This window comes from Callorhinus ursinus, unplaced genomic scaffold (genome assembly GCF_003265705.2).
Source record: "Callorhinus ursinus isolate GAN/ISIS: 27379988/994484 unplaced genomic scaffold, GSC_fseal_2.0 scaffold19, whole genome shotgun sequence".
Taxonomy (NCBI): Eukaryota; Metazoa; Chordata; class Mammalia; order Carnivora; family Otariidae; genus Callorhinus; species Callorhinus ursinus.
Window position 1 is genome coordinate 10,322,418 of NW_027397081.1, and position 20,190 is coordinate 10,342,607.

Here is a 20,190-nt window from a genome sequence, read left to right on the forward strand (position 1 = left end):
CTAAATGTTTGTGGACTCATTTGCATTTCCTGGATTGCATTGCTGTGTCTCTGGCATCTGTTCTTTCCTTTCTCCATCTGAACATCAGGGACAACCAGGCACTCATGCCATCTAATAAAAAGAACAATGCAGGTATGATGTTTTTGAATCCCAGTATGAAAACAGAAAAACCGTAAGCATTGCAGATTCCCAAGTGCCGGATAAGTAAAATATCTAGATGTGGGCGGAAAATAACCAAGCCTCCATGCTTCTGAGTTGACTCCGTCCTTTGTGAATGCTTTGTTGGATGACGGTGGTGCACACTTGAGCCTGCGTGCCGTCTGGGCATTCCTCTTAAAGAACTGACTGGAGGCTGCAGCAGCAGAAATTGCTGGCCTGAAATTTCCTGACCCACAACTTTAAGGACTTCATGCTTACCATTCTTAATGTACCTCTCTGCTCCTTTCTTAGTTCCTTTTTTTTTTTAAGATATAAACTTGATTTTTAATAGGATGCATGCCACGAATTAGAAAAATGCATGAGCACCAAATGGCATTAGTAGTTTTGCGATAAGCTGTCTGATAGAATCCAAAGGAGGAAACCTACCCTCTAAGTATCTCTAGATTGTGGGGTTTGTATTAGTTGCGTCACGAAATACAATGAAAAATGCTCAAGACGTTTTAGAACAGGAGCAGTCGAACACGTCTGCTGGTGTCCATGTGTATGCCTACCAAAGATTAGGAAAGCCTTCTCCTTTGAATGATACATCTTAATGTGTGGAAGGGGGGAAAAAGCGGAACATAAGCTAACTCCTAAATTAAATTGGGTAATAAACACACCATTGAAAGTGGGCCGTGGACAAAGTTCTGAGTTAAAAAGCAGCTGCATGTGCACGGAATGCAGTGGGATACATCAATTCTCTGAAGCAACATGTTGTAAAATTTTACTGCTTTCTTGTTGTGTTTTATATCTTGTTCTCTCCAGGCTTCGTGGACTCGACCAGAGAAGCAAGAGGTATAGCTTACCTGACCACTAGCCAGTCTTTAGTTTCTGAAAGCATTCTAGCTTAACTCACCATTCCAGTTCAATAACCAGACATGCTAAACTAATTAGTCATAGAGTTAGATTAAAGAATAGGTCGATAGTGGTAGACGTTACTTAGAAATAGTGGCGTTTTAGGATGAGCAAGCAAGCTGTGTTGGGAGTGGATGAACAAATCCTTATTACTTCTTAAAATTGGATCTTATTCTCTTGCTGGTGCTGGTAAAATCACATCCAGGTAATTATACTTACAGAAATAAATCGCTCCAATTCCCAGGCCAGGCTTTTTGAAATGACGAGATTTTTTTTTTCTTTCTTTTTTTTTTTTTTGACTCTCACCTGGTTGTTGTGGCTTTGGGTCATAAAGTCATGGAGTTAGTGGTCTAAAAACCCACTCAACCCTTTCCAGCTCAACTCATCTTGTTGCTCGCTTATTTTATAATGATTGGTCTTGGTAAATGATCACATCACATCCCATTTCATGTCAGAGCAATGCAGACGACATCTCTCCTTGGTTTGCCCAAATTGCTAAACACACATATGTCACTTTGATAGAGCATTAAATTTATGAGATTAGCATGATTTGGCACAAGCGGTTTTATGTTTTTTAGAAGTCAGTAGCATTTATCCTTTGAGCTTTCTCTGACTGCTTGCTTCAGCTTGGGTAATGTGGGACTTTGTTTGAAAACTGAAGCTCAATATTAATCTTAAGACTTTAATGTTACACACCCAAGACCCTAATTACAATCATGCTTATTGTTTTTTTCACTGATTTGTGTGATTAACTGACAGATAGTGAAATAAAAACCAGTATGCTTTAGAGGAGGTTCAAGGATCAAACCCATAAATATTTTTTTTAAAAAAAAACTAGCTTTTGTCTCTTCTCCAGAGGAAATTTTGATATTGTAATAGTGTAAATGTAGACTGTGGCAATCCTATACACTGTATTTTAATCAGGGAACCCTATGCCCTTAGTCTTCCAGAAATGATAATTATTCAGAACACATAACTCCTGTGTTCAGGTCGTGGCTATAAATCATTAATGCTGTTTAATATTGAGGAGTTGCCTGCCTGTCCCCAGGCATGGATCCTAGTTTCTGCACATGAGCACACTGTGTCGTGATCACACAGTGTCTGATAAGCTCACTTTGTATCCTACCTTCTTCCTTGTCATGGGGACTGTAATCAAGCGCCCATCTTGCTGCAATCCCTCCCTCCTACGGCACAGAAATTGCTTCGTGCTGTCCCAGGCTGTGGGTGTTGCATTGCCCCAAAGTCACGGACCCATCCGGGATTGGGGAAGGGAGAGAAGGAGCGTTCATTATCGGCCACTTCTGAGCAACTACAGATCTCATTCTATTTGGCCTTCGGCTTCTCCCCCTGTCATTCCGATTTAAACCTGGCTGGAGGGGGAGGGGAGATTTCTCAGGGAGCATTAAGGGATGTTAAGAGAATTACTGTTATAAGTGGAAGTAATAGGTTTACTCCCAAGAAAGCAGACAACTCACTTCCGGTTTCCAGAAGTACCCTTATCTTGAGTATCTCACTCTGGATATAATTGACTTTCAAGTGAGTGCCGCCCCTGGGGCTCAGAAGTTCCATTCCTTCCTGTTTGTCTCTCAGAGATGAAAACCGTTAAGTCCAGATGAGCTCCAAAGAAGGCTTGGGCTATGGCCAGTTTCGTTCTGTAAGCTCAGAAAATTCACACTTCTACCTGGAAGAAGGAACGCAAAAAATGTTGATGAGAAGAATAACTGTAACTGCACTGCATGCTGTTTTTGCAGAACAGGGTCTTCTTTGTCCCAGCTCTCTTTCCATTCTTGCCCGGAGATCATCTGCTTCCTCTGCAGGCCTGAACTATCAGCACGACCCCTGTCTGGATGGCTTGTAGGTGGCACGCCCTGACTTTGCCTGGTGCCAGAGTAAAACGTGTCAGAGGGAGACAGTCTAATTGCACGGGAGACTCTGTGCTTCCCCTCGGAGGGAGAACTGGGCATCGGACAAATTCCCATCATCAGTCCTGTCGTGAGCCGCTGCAAAATGAGAATTCTCTGTAGAGGACCGTCTCCTGGTCTGTTGACACAATTAAATGAGAAAATTTTCCACATAGAGAAATTTAGACCACGTAGAAGGGGAGAAAAGTGTGGCTGTCAGTGAAACCACTTCCCAAGCTTCCCTTCAACCATTTTCTAGAATATTCCACGTAGACTGTTCGTGCCCTGCTTTGTTGCTATTTGTGACTGTCCTACTCTTGCCTACATGCCTCTCTTTGCATCTTTTGCTGTAGTACTGCTTCCATTGTGGAAATGTTCTCTTGACTTCCCAAAGATCTGGTCAGTTTTCCATGTTTGTGGGTGTTGAGCCCAGGACAAGCTCCATCCGTATGACAAACAATCCTAGTTCAGCCGTCGGCTGGTGTCACTGTGGGCTGAGCCTGTGTTCTCACTGAGATAACCAGAAGGGCAGGGGGTGGACCTCGAACCCTTTCTGCCTTTATCCTGTTGTGTTTGGGGCAGACAGGAGTGACAAACAGGTAAGGTCAACCCTTTAGAGATACTTGCAGGGATGCTCTCGATGCCACTAGTTTAATGGGTTTATTTTTGGAAGACTCATGGAAGTTGCCACTGGGACGTATTGGGACAACCCAGTCAGCCCACGAGAAAAGGGAGTCCGAAGATCCAGGGACCCTTGGATGTCTCAAGGCGTTCTAATCAAGTGTTCCACACCTGTCTGTTGTCATCTCTCACTAATGTGTGGCATCTCCTCAACCAGTCAGCCTTGCAGACTTACAGGTCAGATGGGAGTTGAGAGCCATGGGCGTCGGGCACTCCTCTGAGAGCGGAGTGGCCCTTAGGCAGTGATGATTTTGCTCGGCTCTCTGCCTCCTTGCCAGCAGTGGTGTTCCAGTTTCCAGATATGAACCTCAATGGGGCTTAAATGTCTGAGATGAATTAATTCCATTAGTCATGGTCAGAGGGACTTCTTGGGACGGGTCTCCATGGAGACGGCCCCACAAGGCCCATGGGACCTTGCTTTTGATCTGCCCAAACCGGCTGTGTGTGACATTACAGTTCTGGTTTCAGGCTTCCAAACCAGCACATCACAAGAACCTCAATGAAACAGGTGTTCTTTCATTCTTTAAAGGCCCGACCCCTTGGGACGACAGATGCTATATGCAGAGCACTCACCTGTCCATCTCCACAGAATATCATATGCTGGAGATAAGAGTGTGGCCCAGCCTACAAGGAACGAGACTCATTCTTCAGATTACCAACTTCCTTGAGGATCTGAACTTGGGCAGCATGCCCAGACTTTATCTAGGCCAGCAACCATTTCACTTCGAGTGTCAAGGCAGGAGCCCCTTGGAAATATTCCAGGACCCACTGCCTAGGGACCATAGGCTTAGTCCCCTTTTGACCAGTCGCTGGAATTCCAGAGACTCAGGAAGTGAATTATTGTATCAAGGGCTAGAATGCAGAATCTGGTGGTGGCTGCCTGGGGCTCTGTGCCACCATCCCTGGAGAGGGGACCCAGGGACCCTCACTTCCAGCTCAACAGCTCCTGATCATCAAGTTGTTGGACTTTCTCTTGAATGAAATTATTTCACTTTTAAGCCTTCAGGAAAGCGAGGCATCTGCAGAAATACAGGTTTCTTGTATAATTTCTTGCACTTGGCACATTCAGATTTCCCATTATGCATGCACGCACCATGGAACTGACAGATGGGCAGACTCCTGGAAGGAAAGCTTAGGGTGCAGGTTTCCCAGAATCTCATGAGGCAAAGCTGTCACTGATGCAATATCTGCCGGCCAGGCCTTTTGCTTCCATCTTAGATGTGCCAAACAAAGTCATCTTGGGGGACCTTGGCTGTCCTTGCCCCAAACCGATCTTGGCATGGGGTCTAGGCTGCTTCACATAAACTGGGTCCCGTTTTCTATTTTGGAGACACTCAAGTCCCTGTGGTGCTCTCCAGAGCCTCCCACACTAGTTGGGACCTTAAGTAAGGCACATGGGCACAGCTTGGGGAGAGGATGTGAGACTGGTCCCAGACAAGAGATGGCCTGGTCTCCCACCCCCAGCCCTGCCGCGGGCTCTCACGCTCTCTCTTCCCTCCCGGCAGACTCTGGATGGGCACATGGTGGTGCGAAGCCACGCCCGAGTGTCGTCCCTGACCCTGAAGAGCATCCAGTACACAGACGCCGGAGAATACGTCTGCACCGCCAGCAACACCATCGGCCAGGACTCCCAGTCCATGTACCTGGAAGTGCAATGTGAGCAGCAGCTGTGGAAGAACGAGGGGAGGGGGACCGTGCAGGGTCAGGCTGAAAAGGGACAAGAGCAGCCAGGACCCGAGCTGCATCCCCGTAGCTCTGCTCACGCTCCCATGTGGAGGCGGCCCGAGGCCGTTCCAGAGCTTTGTCCCCAGGTCATGCCCTCACACTGGCCCAGGCTTCTTACAGGCTCACAAGCCCTTCCATCTTCCTGTGCAGCTGACAGGACCGCGGAACCGGCCTGACCTTTCCTACGCCAGGGCACTGGCTCTGCTTAGGGCACGCCCGCCCTCCCAGGGCTAGGAGACGGGGTGTGCGGGGCTCCTCTGTGGTGCTGGTCTTCCTGATTGGCATTGCTGTTCCTTGCAGATGCCCCCAAGCTGCAGGGCCCCGTGGCTGTGTACACTTGGGAGGGGAACCAGGTGAACATCACATGCGAGGTATTTGCCTACCCCAGTGCTACCATCTCGTGGTTTCGAGATGGTCAGCTGCTGCCAAGCTCCAACTACAGCAATATCAAGATCTACAACACCCCCTCCGCCAGCTATCTAGAGGTAGGTCATGGTGGAGGCAGGGGAGGGGGGAGGAGGCACAGTCTGACTCTGGATAGGCTCCTATATGCAGCTAAAATCTTCTCTCTTGCTTCTCTGGCATCCTGACCAGGGGAACCATCGGCTACAGAAGAAACTGAGCCTCAGCCCTGCCCCTACTCTCTCCCTGGAGCCAGGTCACGGCCCAGGAGGCCGAGTGTGCCTCTCTCACTGGCCCCTTGGCAATTCTCTCTGGCTTAAGGCTGGGCTGGAGCAAATGGTTCATGCTTTCCTGGTTCTTTCCTTTACAAATTCATCCAATGAATAAAGATATGAGTCGGTGGCCATTCCATGGGACACTTAGAACCCACGAGTTCCTTCTTTCCAAAGGTGACCCCAGACTCTGAAAATGATTTCGGAAATTACAACTGTACTGCAGTGAACCGCATTGGACAGGAGTCTTTGGAGTTCATCCTTGTCCAAGCAGGTGAGCCCCCCTCATGGCTGCCCTACCCTGACCCTTCCTGGCCTATTCCGTGCCATTTGGTGACATCAGGAAAGTGAAGAGAGGGCCAGGGTAGCCAAAGACAGAGGGTCAGGAAGCAGGGAGCCTGTGGAGGCTCGAGGGTATGCATACAGGGCATGTGGGGAGAGAATCATACGGTGAGGTGGGCTGGAGGATAGGGTAGAGGTGACAATATTCCCAAGAATAAGCAGAAATGAGAGACATGCTTTGTGGCTGAGAGTTATGTCCTGGACCTGACTGGGCTCACCTGGGTCTCCGTATGTGCCCTCCCCACAGACACCCCATCTTCACCATCCATCGACCAGGTGGAGCCATACTCCAGCACAGCCCAGGTGCAGTTTGATGAACCAGAGGCCACCGGTGGGGTGCCCATCCTCAAATACAAGGCTGAGTGGAGAGCAGTGGGCGAGGAAGTGTGGCATTTCAAGTGGTATGATGCCAAAGAAGGTAAGTGGGAGAGAGTCAGCGTTTCCTTTAGAAGGATGGGTTGCTTGGTGTTGGGCAGACGCTCAGCCCAGGTCCTGGCACTCTGACAGCCCACTGGGGTGGTGTGGCCCACCACTCTCATCTGTTGAGGGTGCCACAGGCCAACACCTGCCGTCCGTTCATCCTCCTGTGCTGCAGCATCGTCCCTGTCCCTCTAGAATGAGGGCAGGCTGCAGCTCCTCTAGAATTGTTGGCCTTCTGTCCCCTGGTACCTCAGAACCTGCTTCTCGGGACCACGCCAAGATGGATGAGGCCATCTCAACCACATTCCAAGCAGAAGCCCTGCTTAGGTGCTGAGCACAACCAGAGGAGTCCCATCCAGCCCTGCCCTGCACCTGTGGGTGCCCTGCACTGTGGGTTCTCTGCCATCACCCCCTCAGTCCTGCTTGGCATACTCAGGGACTGTCATGTAATTACAGTATTAACCAAATAACAAATTGCCCTAGAGAAAAGTCTGCTCTTAAATCCATCCTGTGATATAGTTTCAAACTAAAAGTTTAGAAGATAACCCTCGGATGCCTGCAGTTTGAAGATTCTAAGCCCGGACCATTTTGCCCCGAGGATCGAGTATATAGCCGTGTCTGACTCTCCATTTGGGGTTTGATCAGGATACATCAGTGAGGCATGCTTTGTTTCTGTAGGAAGTTTTAATCCCGGTCCTGTCTGTAGTAACAGGAGCAGCCACATCCCAACCCGGTTTTACCGAGAATTTGTTTCACCAGAAAGCTTCTATCACTCTTTCAGCTTTTGGGGGTGGGGGCGGGGCGGCCTGGGAGGAACTTCTGTGCCGTCGGGATTGGAGCCAGGAGAAAATAATCTCTTTACCTCCCTAACTTCCCTCTGAAACCTCCCACCAACTTATGGCGAGTTGATCCCATGTCACAATCTGTCCCAACTGGCATTTTTTTTTCTTTTTGTCATTGCTACAGCTGGATTTCCTCCACCTTTTTAAATATATTTTTAAATTTAAGTATAATTAACTTTCTAGTTCTATTTTTGTTGTTTCATATGTAGAATATGAAATTTCCTATTTTAGCCATTTTTAAGTATGCAGTTGAACGGCATTAAGTACATTCACATTATTGTGCAACCATCACCACCGTCCATCTCCAGAACTTTCTCGTGATCCTAAACTCAGCGCCCATTAAACACTAACTCCCCATCCCACCTTCCGCTAGCCCCGGCAACCACCATTCTACTTCCTTTCTCTGGGTAGTTGGCTCTCCCGGCTGCTTCGGAAGAGTGGGATCGTACAGTCATTGTCCTTTGGTGTCTGGCTTATTGCACTTGGCTGATGTCCTCCGGGTTCTACATTGTAGCCCCTGTCAGAGCCTCGTTCCTTGTTAAGGCTGACTGATTCTCCATTGTATCAGCACCCCGTCCTGGGGGGTCCACCCACCCGCTGATGGACAGGCGGGCCGTTTGCCCCTTTGGCTGTTGTGAGCAATGCTCCGGTGAACCTGGGTGCAGAGGAATCTGTTCCAGTTTGTGTTTTCAGTGCTTTTGTGTATATAGCCAGACGTGGAACTGCTAGATCACATGGTAACGCTAGGTTTAAGTTTTTGAGGACCCGCCGTGTTGCCTTCCACAGCGGCTACGCCATTTTACCAATAGGCTTTCCGTCCTCGGTGATCCTTCTTGTCTTCTCACAACAGCCAACATGGAGGGCATCGTCACCATCGTGGGCCTGAAGCCCGAAACTACGTACGCCGTGCGACTAGCGGCCCTCAACGGCAAGGGTCTGGGTGAGATCAGCACGGCCTCTGAGTTCAAGACGCAGCCAGTCCGTAAGTACACCCCACACCCACCCTCTTCTCCTGGGGGGGACCCCGAGCTGCCCCGTCCTTTGTTCAGATGACAGCTTTTTGTCTTTCAGATTGCTCTGCTCAGGGAGGTCACACCTCCTAGCCCCTTGGCCCTCCGTGATGGCTGATACCCAGCCCTTATTGCGGTCTTTCCCAAAGAGCTTGGTGACACTGTCGCAGTAGCTGGCCTCGCTTGTTAGCATGGCAGCCAGGGAGGAAAACACTGGCGCCTCGTGAAGGGGAGCCGGGCAGGGACAATGCAGCAGCATGTCATGGAGGGATTTGGCAGATTTTGCTTTTTGATGCAGGTCACAAAGGCCCTAAAGCACCCCGTGACTTGAAGGAAGAGGGAAAAGACAATGATGCTTCGTGTAATTAGTCATGGGGTTTTTGAGGCAGCAGAGATATTACGTTATAGAAGAGAGAAGACTTGCTATGGGATGTCCACGCAGTAGCAAGACCCCAACAATGCAAAAGAGGAAGGAGGGCTGAGGCCTCCACCTCCTGTTCCCCTTCCCTCCCGCCATGAGCACACGTCAGGGTCTCCCTCCCTTGTGGCGTCTTTCGAGAGAGGCGCTTCTTCCTGATGCACTCGGGATGGCATCTGCTTTCCTCCATCATGCCCTCTTTCCTTACACCAGGCCTGCCATGCTTTCCCTCCCAACCCACCAATAGCTCTGGGCCAGCCCTGCTCCAGGAACACCCTCCACAGATCCAGAGCGCTGCCCTGGGAGGACCATGCGCCCACCCAGCTGGAGCAGGTGCAGTAGATGCAGACTCCTTGAGCGGTCACAGAGCTCCCTGGGTCCTCTCTGATTCCTGGGCTTAACAAGCATGCAGGGCCATCCCTCACTTCCTTCTCTTCGAAACCAGAGGCCTGCAAAGCAACCCCCCTACCTCTTCCAGAAACAGAAGGCCCACCTCATCTTCCTTCTACAGGAATTGCTTCTTTCTGGATTTGAAATAACTTGATAATTTGAATTTCCAGCTCCATGTGCTTTGCAGAGCCTATTCATTTCTTTTACATCTTTTTTTTTTCCCTTGGGTCTGTCTCTTGTCTTTTCTTTTCGTCTGTGTTCCATCCATGGGAAATGCAGACAGCTCTCTTCCACGTAAGTGCCTCTTCATACCTCATTATCTGTTTCAATAGTGTTAACATCGCTAGTCCTAGTTCTTAATTTAGTTCCGGTCCCTTTTTTGTCCCCTAGGCTGAAGTAGATGATACTGTCCGGGCCCTAACCACACTGACCTTAGTCTAGTTGTGCTCTTGTTAATGTCTGTAGGTTTTTACTCCAAGAGGCTAACACACGTCCTGTTCTAGAGCATGCAACTTTTGTGTCCTTTGAAGTTGTGTTTATTTATTAATTTCTGTGTGTGACGATTACCCCATGGCAATGCTGATGCCCGCCCAGCCAAGCACGGTGGGAGTCTGCAGGGGGTCTCCAAGTAACACGCGACGGCACCAGCTCACCTTCTGCCCGGATGCCAGAAAATGACCACAACAGCCTCACCAGGGATTCAGAATCCCTTCCCGGGAAAAAGCAGCTGAAGGGATTTTCACATTTGCTTTTAGGAGATAAAAGAATTGAGCTCATAGCCCCTTCCCTTTTCTGTCTATGGTGGCTGGAGGGCTCTGGGAGGCCTAAGCAGCAGCTGCAATTGTAAAGAATAGCATGAGCTTTGGTTCTGAGTCACAGGTACATCCTACAGGCAGCTGCTGGGCAGTTAAATCCCCACTTCCGGTCAGTTCTGTTCTTCAGCACTAGGTTCTTGAAAAGTGCATGTCCATGTTTGGGAAAGACTGACTGGCCACTGAGTAACTTCACCGTCAAGCATAAGACAGGGGAGATTCTCCATGGGAAGGACATGTAAGCTGTAAATAGCAAATATAAAGAGCAAGGGTCACAGGAGCCTGGCCCGCTGCTCCGGGGGGACCCAAACAGGTCTGATCTGGCCTGCAAGATGCCCCCAAGCATCACTCCCACCAAGCCCTGCCTCTCGCTTCCTCGGCTGAGCTCAGAATAGTGAAGGGGAGTATTACCCAGAGAGACTCGGAAGAAAAGGTATTCAGGAAACTGCACACTCTTTTCATAAAAAGCTCCCAGCTCCTGAAAGGCACTCAGGGAAGCTTATCTTTTTAAAATTTATTCAGAAATATTGCAGCAACAGCAGAAACTAAGTAGCTCCGTGTAGGCGTTCTGAGATTTTGAGCAAGTGCTAAATCCATGATCTCAGCAGACTTGGTTCCTGAATGAACCGGTTCTGGAAGGAGTCAGGATTGGGGATTGGGGATTGGCGTTGTCAGGTCAAGACTGACAGCTGTCTGCTCTGGGCGGCAGCTCTGCCCCGAGTGAACTCAGAAGGAGCACCTCTGACCCTGAGAGCACCTTCCTCCTGGATCCTTAATCTGAGCTTTGGTTTCCATGCTTCTGGAATTTATCAGTAAAGGGACGGTGGCTTAGTTACATGACAGAGGGGAAGGCTGATATGAGGCTTCCTTTTGAGTTTCTAACCAGGACCTGGGGTCTGAGGACTGAATCAGAGTAACTGGGTCTTCGACTTCAAAGCCCATCTGTGGTTTTCACTCATTGTCAGTTCAGCCCTTACGAAGGTGAGAATTTCTTAAGCAGATGCTGTGTTTTAAAACTCAATGGTTGATTTAAAAAAAGAGAGACCTCCAGGACCTTGTTGTTCCCTGCACCAGGATTCCAAGAACCCCTCTGGAAAATGGAGCCTTCAGCTGTCCATTGCTAGTAGGTCATGCGAATGACATGCAGAGTCAGTTTTCTCAATCATCTAATGAAGTTACGGCCTAAAGGATTAAAAAATCAAACTTCTTCTAAATAAGGAAAATTGTGACAGAGCCTCATCACTGAGTGCCTTTGTCAAGAACTTGAGCGGGTTAAGAGCCAGGGAAATACACAGAACATCATACTCTCACGAAAGTTGGTTATTATGGTCTTTCCTGTACCTTTGTGACCTTCCTAGAGGGGCCGAAGTGAGGACCTAGCCCAGGGGGGTATCTAGACCCATCCCGAAGAAGGATCCAGCTGGGAGGATGACTCCAGCACCTACCGCTACCATGCCACCACTCACTCACTGCTACTAGGAAGTTAGGGCATGTTTTAGGAAGGACATCTCTGAGTTCTCACTCCCTGTCCTCAGAAGACACAAAGGGTGTCTGAAATCAGGTAAATAAAATCAGCCATCCACTTAGCCGAGCCCAGGTTGGTTTTAGTCTCTGACATTGGCTCGTCTCGCCCACTGACCATGCTTTCCCCCCTATGATGCTGGGGTGCAAATTCACAGCCTGATCCCGTGACACTGGAGTTAGGCCCTAGGGGCACCCTCACCCCAAGGGGGAGAAGGTACAGGCGCAATAAGCTGTCATACTGAATAGAGAGTCACTGCTGCCAGGCAGCCCCCACCCCCACCCCTCACCCCCTACCTCCCACCCCCCGCCCCAGTTAGGAGGCAGTAGGTGAGAGCCGGTGCATCTTGCATAGTTTATCACTTGAAGTTCCTTGAGATGTGCCAATAATGGGGTTGCTTTCTTGGTTCCTTAATAGACTTAGCCACATGCAGAGGCATGACCGTGTCAAAGCAGGGATGAGCGGGTGAAACTAGCCAAAGCCACACATATCCCAGAGTCCCGCTTCTGAGCTGCCATATCGGAAAGCCTGGCTCACCTGTTTGAAGATTCCTTTGTGTGCAGCTCATAAATGTGTGTGAAGGTAACGAGGAAGCGATGACTCCAAACAAATAAATAGAACTCCAGCCTGGAAAAATGTCCCTGTTTCATGTATTTTTAGGCCACATGTCTGCGTGTTGTCATGAAGCTTTTAGGTGGAAAGCTCACAAGCTCTGTTTGCCTTGGGAGGGGCTGCTTCCCTATCAGAGCTGCTGAGGCCCTAAAGACATGATGTGACAGTTGACTATGCATCCTTTCCTCCATGATTGAGCCACGTACCTTCAGAATTTCATTGCCCGAATGTCACCTCTTTATTTGCTTCTGAACCATGAAGCAAAATAGACAATTTCTTTCAGGGGATAAAGATCATGAAGGAGTGTCTATTTTCCAAAGAGGCATCTTGAGGTTTTTGTCTTCACATCTTGCCCCCTAGATGGCACGTTGCAAGTGTAATATATTATGTTTCTGATATATCTAATATAATCCTAATATACTGTATTTAAAACACATAAAACTCTGTCCCTTTGCCAGAATAATATGGACAGTGATGCAAACAATTCAAGCCAAAAAAGTACAAGAGAAAGAGATACACTTTCCCCTGAATTTACCAGACCATCAAGTCACGATGAGCTCACAATGAGTTCAGTGGGCACTTTGCTCTGATTCCAGTGACACTCTACTCATGTGGTTTAATGAGATGCTCGATGCTTCATCTGGAAGAGAAAAGGAAGACTAAACTATGAGTATGCCAAAGCAATGTTGGAGATATGGTGACGTTCTTCCAGATTTTCATCTCGCTCTCAAAGGAGACTTTGTTTTGTGATTATTGATGGGACAACCTCTGAATATTTGCCAGCGAAAAACTAAAGATCTATTCAGTGTCCAGAATGTCTCAGATGCACCATTTCTAATGGTCCTCCAAGCAGAAAGTTGGGTTAGTGTTACTTTATTCAGTCCCAGTCTCTTCAGCTTTCCCTTCCTCCAAGAGAGCACGAGACAAACGCTCAGTGTTATTTGCGTTGGTCTCCACACTCACGGCAGCCTCCGGAGAATCACCTGCTATAGGGTTTTGAAGGGCAACCATGGTTATAGTATCATCTAGATGCCCAGCAATCCTGGATCTCACCCAGCAGTAAACGTCAAGTGGGACAGTCATTTCTGTTTCTTTGGGACGTTAAGATTAGAGAGTGAGGCATACAGGCTTTGCTCTAAGTATGTGCCCTGAGTGTAGACATAGTCCTGTCTAGAAGCACATACAGATATCTATCACATGAAGAGCCAAAGCCTCCATTTTCCCACATTCACCTTAACCTGGGGTCCAGTTTCCCTTTTCTCCTGACATCTGATCCTGTGAAGGCAGCTGGTCCTGCTGAATGGGCTCTTTGTTTCAGGCAGGGTTGGAGGTCTCTGTAGCTGCTCCTGGCCCAGTCCCTGACCTGAATGCGGGCCTTGGCAGGCACACGGGCTCCCGGTTTGAAGTCAGAGAGCCCAGCTCTGTGCTGGTCCGCAGTCCGCCTGCCTTCACGCATGGCATTCTTCCTCTTCACTGTAACCAGCTTCAGCTTCAGCCGCCGACACCTCCGGGTCGGCTCTTCTGTTTTTTCATTCAGTGTCTGTGTGCCTCAATGAGCTTTCTTCCCTTTTTTTTTTTTTTTTTTCACTTTCATTTTTCTTTCCTCAGTGGCTCCTGCTAGCTCTTCCACCCCTGTTCCATTGTCTCCTCCAGATAGTGAGTATCATTTTCTTCATCCATCTCTCTGCAGGTTGCTTTCCACCAGCCACAGTGGGTCTGCATAATGTTATCTCCTTCACCAGGTGATGATTCAACTCTGTTGGCAGAAAGCAGCACCAGGTTTTAGAGAAGCAAATGAGAAGAGAGATGGGCGCAGGGCCTCCCAGATTCATGGGAGACCGCCCTACCCCCAAAGAGTAGGCAAGTGACAGGCGTGGCTCTGGACAGAAAATCCGGCAGTCAGGCTTCCCGAGGCTGGCGCGGCCCAGCGCTGTCCGCGGGATTCTTCGTGGGCTGGACCCGAGCTGACATTTGGAGAAACCAAAGGAATTTGCCAAGAAAAATATCTATTCTGCAGGGTCATAAGAAATGGTTTGGGGTGTTGTGTTTTCACCCTTCATTTTAATTGGCGCAGTTGGATTCAGACATTGAAATTAGATAGGGAGGCCTGTAGCTCTTGCTTTCTCCGTAAATGCATACTTGTCTCGTAAATATTTGCGGGAAAATAAACAGTGTCTGCTTGCAGATGTGCCTGGCAGTAGGCGCTTCGGCAATTATTTAACCCTTCACAAGTGAGCCTTGTCTTTCTCTTCCATGAACTAGGATGAGTAATCGCCCCCTTCCTCCCCCAGCCCCTATAAAGCTTAGCAAGCTGTGTCTGCGCACCCCGAAGGAGGACCACTAAGCCTGGCAGCGATGACGCCTGGTTGGTCTCCAGCCTCTTTATTCCTGACTGAGCCTCTCTCCTTTACGGTCTTACTTCACTTGGCTGCCTTGTGCTTCTGTTCCTCTGGGGACTCAGGAGGGAGTGCTGTGCCTGCAACTCTGGGGTTTGGAACCCAGCTCTTGGGGGGTGGGGAGAGCAAAGGGAGACGGCAGCCGCGTGAGGCCTGAGGTGTCAGGCCCACAGGTGCTCAGGGCGCCGGCAGGGTGGCGCCGCCCACCGGGCTCAGGAGCTGCTGGGCTCTATGCTCTGCGCATAGCCTCTGGAGAGGACCCCAGCCCTGGGCTCAGAAGCCCCCTATCCTCTCGCTCTCTCTGGCTTAGCAACAGGCCCAGCACCCTAGCTGGTACTTTCCAGGCCGGGGCTATGTCATCGGGCATTCAGGCTTGGGAACCAGAGACAGCCTTGGGTTCGAATCCCATGTCTGCTCCTTCGGTGTCCAGCTCTGTGGCCTTGAATGAGCCCCTCCACCTCCTGAGCCACAGAGTCCTTATCTGTCTGAGGAGGGACAGAGTCTACCTCTCTTGTAGGTATCCGTGAAAATGAAAGGCTAAGTATGAAAATCACAAAACACAGTGCCCAACACGTAGTAGCTGGAATTTGTGGTAAGAATAAATGAGGGTTATGTCATTTCTTGCCAAATGAGAGTAACTTGTCAACAAAATCTCTGATAATTTCCTTAAAATATCCATATTTCTGTTGATAAATGAGGGAAAAAGGCGGTGAGAGACTATCCCCTTCACCAACTCTCTTCTTTATAATCTACATTTATCTGCGTCCACATACTGTACCTGTGTGTGCACACATGCACACTCCTGTATAAACATGTTCACGTATTTGCTTCTGAATATATTTTATATCTCCATTCTCTCCCTCACCTTGCTGTGCCCTGCCTGCCCTTCATGTTTCCATAGCAACCTGGCCTCTTCCCGCCCTCACAACCACAGACCCGGCTAGTGAGTATAGAGTTATGGCGGCTCTTGGCCAGATTGCTGCTCGTTGCAGAGCCGGCTTCTGGGTCACAGTGCTGCCCGTCGTTGTCGCTTGTGTTAAAAGTAACAGTTGTGAATGCACGGAGGCTCTTCTCCGGGTGTGGTTTCCTAAGCATGCTGTCTGTGTGGCCAAGAGAACAGACCCAGCCCCACCAAAAGGGCTGGGATGATTATTTGAAGAATACTCTGCATGAAGAGAGTTTTCCAAATTTCCCTTCATGTGAAAAAAACAGAATAGGATTAGAGAAACACTAAGGAAACAAAAGAACAGCATCTCCTCCGAGCTTTTGTTGCCCCTCCCCTCTGAAGCATGCGCACGCATACACGTACACACAAGGAGCCAAGACTGAGAACAAGGGAAGGAACAGAGAGAATGTTGCTTGGGGGGAGGTGGAGGGTGCGGCGGAGGGGGAAGCCGCCGCTCGTTTCTGACAGCTTGCCCTGCTTTGTGGGGCCTCGCAGCAGGGCCAAGGGGGCATGAGGAGTATACAGAGCACTGCTGGAAAGGAAAGGGTTCCTCGCAGGCCTCCTCCTCAGCGCTGGGGAAAATGGCGGCCCCAGAAAGCATAGCTGGGCCTGCTCAAGTCTGTGTGCTTGAGAGTCCAGATCAGAGTTCTGGAATCCATCTGCAGAGGGTAGAGGCGGGAGCAGACTTGTGGAAAACGTTACACTTCACCACAACAGTGACCTGTTCCAAACTAGCCTTTATAACGCTCTAATGAGGTGAGCTTGTGGGTTAGGCCTGAAGTCCCAAGTCAACTAGGAGCCCCCGAGCACAGGCACGTGTGTGTGTGTGTGTGTGTGTGTTTACAGTGGTGTCCACAGCCGTGTGGGGGGTTAGGTTTTATAATATTTCTGAGTGCACAGAAAAAAAATGACTTGTATCCACAGAGCAGTAGTCGGTGGGAGAAGGCAGAAAGCAGGTGTGCGGAATCCAGCTCCTACTCCCCTCCCTGGGCCGAGGTTTCTGATACATAATTGAACAGAGAAGAAGAGTTTCCTGGTTCTGCGTGCTGCATGAAATGGTTCTTTTTTCTACTGCAGAACATAGCTGAGGGTCTGCTTTCTTGGGGTTCTCTGTGTGTGTGTGCGCGCTGCAGTGAATTTTAATTCCTGATGCTTTTGAGGTTTCGTTTTGTCAGCAGAGCAGAGCGGGTGACAATGAACTGTGCTCGCATGGGTTTCACTCAGAGGATGGGTTTGTGGTTTTGGTTTTTGGTGTTTGGTTTTTGTTTTTTTTGTTTTTTCTGTTTTTGTTTTGTTTTGTTTTGTTTTGTTTGTTTGGTTTGGTTTGGTTTGGTTTTGCATTTGGGAAAGGAATGCAATTAACCCATTTTTCTTCAAACAGCCATGCTCCTGTGCCTTCCAGCTTGGGGTGGTGTGTGTGCAAGGCATAGTCAGAGAAGGCTACATAATGCATTTGCACAGCTCGGGTCATATTAACATGTCTCATGGTAGACTGGTCTTCCCTGAAACCTAGAATCCAGAGTTTTCCTCAAGGAAGAATTGGGTGTTCCTTCCTGACCTATGTTTAATTTTTAAATATCAGACATTTCTGTCCACGGATAAGATGCCCAGTAGTGACATCAAAAGAGAAGAAAGTTTGTCTTTTTTTTTTTTTTTTTTTTTTGCACGCACTTGACTACTGACCCAAATTATAGGTCCTGGGATATAAGGAAAGACGGTCACAATTGGGCAGCAACCTGTATTTAGCATGAGCATAATTGTATACAATAAGGCAAAAGGTAGCATGTGTGAATGCCGTGGAACAGCAGAGTAGCTAGAAGCGCAGAAAAATCCATCAATCATCAGCCAGTCAATAGGATTGAAAACAAATAACGTCTCCTATTTTTGCTAGTGTGTGTTGATCCATTTTTAATCATGAATTCATGAATGAATGAAGGTACCCTAGATAAGATCAAAAGAGAAACCGATCAGTTGTGTATAATCCCTGCAGGGCACCATTGGTTGGAACGTGCCAGAGCCTGTGCAGTGTGGGACGATAAGACAGACAGGTTCTATCAGCTCACAGTGGCAAGAGATGTGTAACTGGGCTAAAGCAGTTCTCCTGCATTACTTTTAAACAGTGGTGTGCTTTGGACGGAAAGGTACATCCGTCTCCTCTCTTTGCCCTTCTTCTCTTAGTTTCAACCAGCAATAGCCTGAACTTCCCCTGGTCCGTGCAAGTTAAGGCAGGAAACCCTAAATGCCTTTTGACAGGCAAGTCATTCAGTAACAGATTAGACCATAAAGACAACATAGGACAAAAAAGAATGTAGATAAAGCCAAATAAGAAAACTATTTGCCTTTAATTGTCAAGGTCAAATCCATAGCTTATCAGTACAGCCACAAGTTTAGAGAGATATGTATCCACAAATGTCCAAGCACTTGTTCAATGTCAGCATCTTAGCTCAAGGGGCCAGGGGTTTAGTTTCGTTCTTCGGTGTTGACAGAGCCATTGTCTCGACCACCAGGAGGAAACCTGTTCCCTTCTGCACTGGCCTCTGCCTTTGTAGGTTGTCTCAATTGGGGTATCTCAATGGGGGCTCCAGGATAATGTGGGTAGATGAACAGGGAAGTGAGAAAGGACTGCCAGGACTGCCTTCTCTGGTCTGCATTCCCCAGACCTTACTCAGCCCATGCCCCGTCTCCTGCACCACAGGAAACAGGAAATGGCTTTTCTCGATGTAATGTAATATTTTGTTCCTACAGGGCAAACAGTCTTGGGACTTTTCCTGCATGACCCATGTTCTCTCTCATTGCCCTTGTTTCCCGAGGATGCCGAGACATTTTTGGAATCTGTGAATAATAACTTGCTTTTTTTCTTTTCCTTCAACAGTCTCCTGGATTGACTTTGACATCCGGGTCCTGACAGAAACACCTCCCTATTTCCAAACAAGTGTACATGCTCCTTGATGTATTAATATGCAGTGTTGCAGCTGTATCTAATGCTTATTGGTGTCATTAACCAAGTGCTCTTTATGATTTATTATCCTTCTATTTCCGGGCAGTTTGACTGTCCTCCCAATGTTTCCTATATATGCTGCTAATTTAATTTGATTTCTCCTTTTATTTAGTCTGTGATTTTGTTGTTGATTTTTTCTCCCTGCCCATTGTTTACATCAGTTTTTAATTTTTTTGTATTTTCCATGTGACCTCCTCCACTTTCCTTTCAACCAATCATGTGCGTGCGTATCATGTGACTTTGTCATGTGGCTTGCATGGTGCTGATGATGTCGTCCACGCTGGTGAACAGAAGGTAAAACTCTTTGTTCTGATTAGGGAAATAAACCTGGGACCACAGCCTGGCACCTAGGGCCCACTCATTTCTTCCTGTCTCAGATTTCCCAAGTGAAGCCATTTGAGAGATTTCCTCTCGTTCTCAGTTCACCTCTAGAATTCATTATTCTTTGCAGCCTTGACATGATGATTTGATACCATGAGAGGCTTTGGTTTAACATTTTGCTTCAAGAAACTCGGCCCTGCAAACTGCCATGTATAGTAAAACCACATTTGCCACAGCGCAGTTTGCAAACTTGAATTTTGACCAGATAGTTCATAAAAATTATTTCCCAGAAAACAGTTTTGCAAATTACCTTTGCGACGTTGTTTAACTTTATCCAGTAGTCCTGAAAACCACAGTTGCTCTAAAATGAGTCATGTCTGTGAAAATGTGAAATGTATCTGTTTGCAACACTGAAATGCTACAGAGAGAAATGTATCAATTGCCGTGGTTCTGTTTGCTCAAAACCAAGGAGAGTGCTTTGTAAAATTCATGCAAATTGAGGACTTACTGAAACCAGAGATTTAAGAATTTGGAATTAAAGCAGTTTGGATTGTTGATGTGTCACTGTTTAAGAGTGACGCTCCCCCTGGACAGGGAGGGGGGCAGGAAATCAAAGCAGAAGTTAGCAGTTACCATGACTGGAGATCCCTTTGTAATCAAGAAGCACAGGATTGACCCTTACAGCAAAGGAAATAAAATATAGCCTAATTAAGCTCAGAGTGGTGACAAAATAATTAGTTAATATTGTGACTGTCACAACCTTGGGAAAACATTTCTCACTTACCATAAAGAGAAAAGGAAGCCTCTGCTCACAGCTTTCCCACTGTAAAATCAAACACCTATTCAAAACCTGCCCTGGGAGTCATCTGCATTCTGTTCTCTTCTAACTGAAGACTGTTACGTCAGATCACAACCTGAGACACAGACCGGCTGCATTGATCACAAAAGCCAGACTAACACGAATAACCGCCCAGTGTGCCCGTGCATGCGAGGGGTCCCCATTTGGCCTCACGTCTCTGAGGAACTGACTGGGCGACATCCACATGGACAAAACCATCCACAGCTGTCTCGCATGCATGTTCTCTGTTCCTGTCTGTCCTTTCGTTTTGTGCCCCCCACACGTGTGA

General features: G+C 48.1%; 1 protein-coding gene across 19 annotated transcripts in view; it reads left to right on the top strand.

Annotated features, from left to right (window-relative positions):
• The window catches only part of NCAM1 (neural cell adhesion molecule 1), a 296,714-nt gene that overhangs the window by 249,431 nt on the left and 27,093 nt on the right, over nt 1–20,190 (top strand). For 6 of the 19 annotated variants that reach the window (XR_012381487.1, XR_012381488.1, XR_012381494.1 and 3 more), the window contains exons 9-15: nt 964–993; nt 5,141–5,291; nt 5,661–5,845; nt 6,212–6,308; nt 6,624–6,794; nt 8,489–8,620; nt 9,736–9,750. Coding sequence is in view for 5 of the 19 variants with exons in the window: in XM_073903754.1 (XP_073759855.1) it covers nt 964–993; nt 5,141–5,291; nt 5,661–5,845; nt 6,212–6,308; nt 6,624–6,794; nt 8,489–8,620; nt 9,736–9,750 (781 nt within the window). In the remaining 14 variants the exon portion in view is untranslated. The remainder of the gene's footprint in view (nt 1–963; nt 994–5,140; nt 5,292–5,660; nt 5,846–6,211; nt 6,309–6,623; nt 6,795–8,488; nt 8,621–9,735; nt 9,751–20,190) is intronic. The other 13 variants (XR_012381489.1, XR_012381490.1, XR_012381496.1 and 10 more) reach the window with 3 other exon arrangements.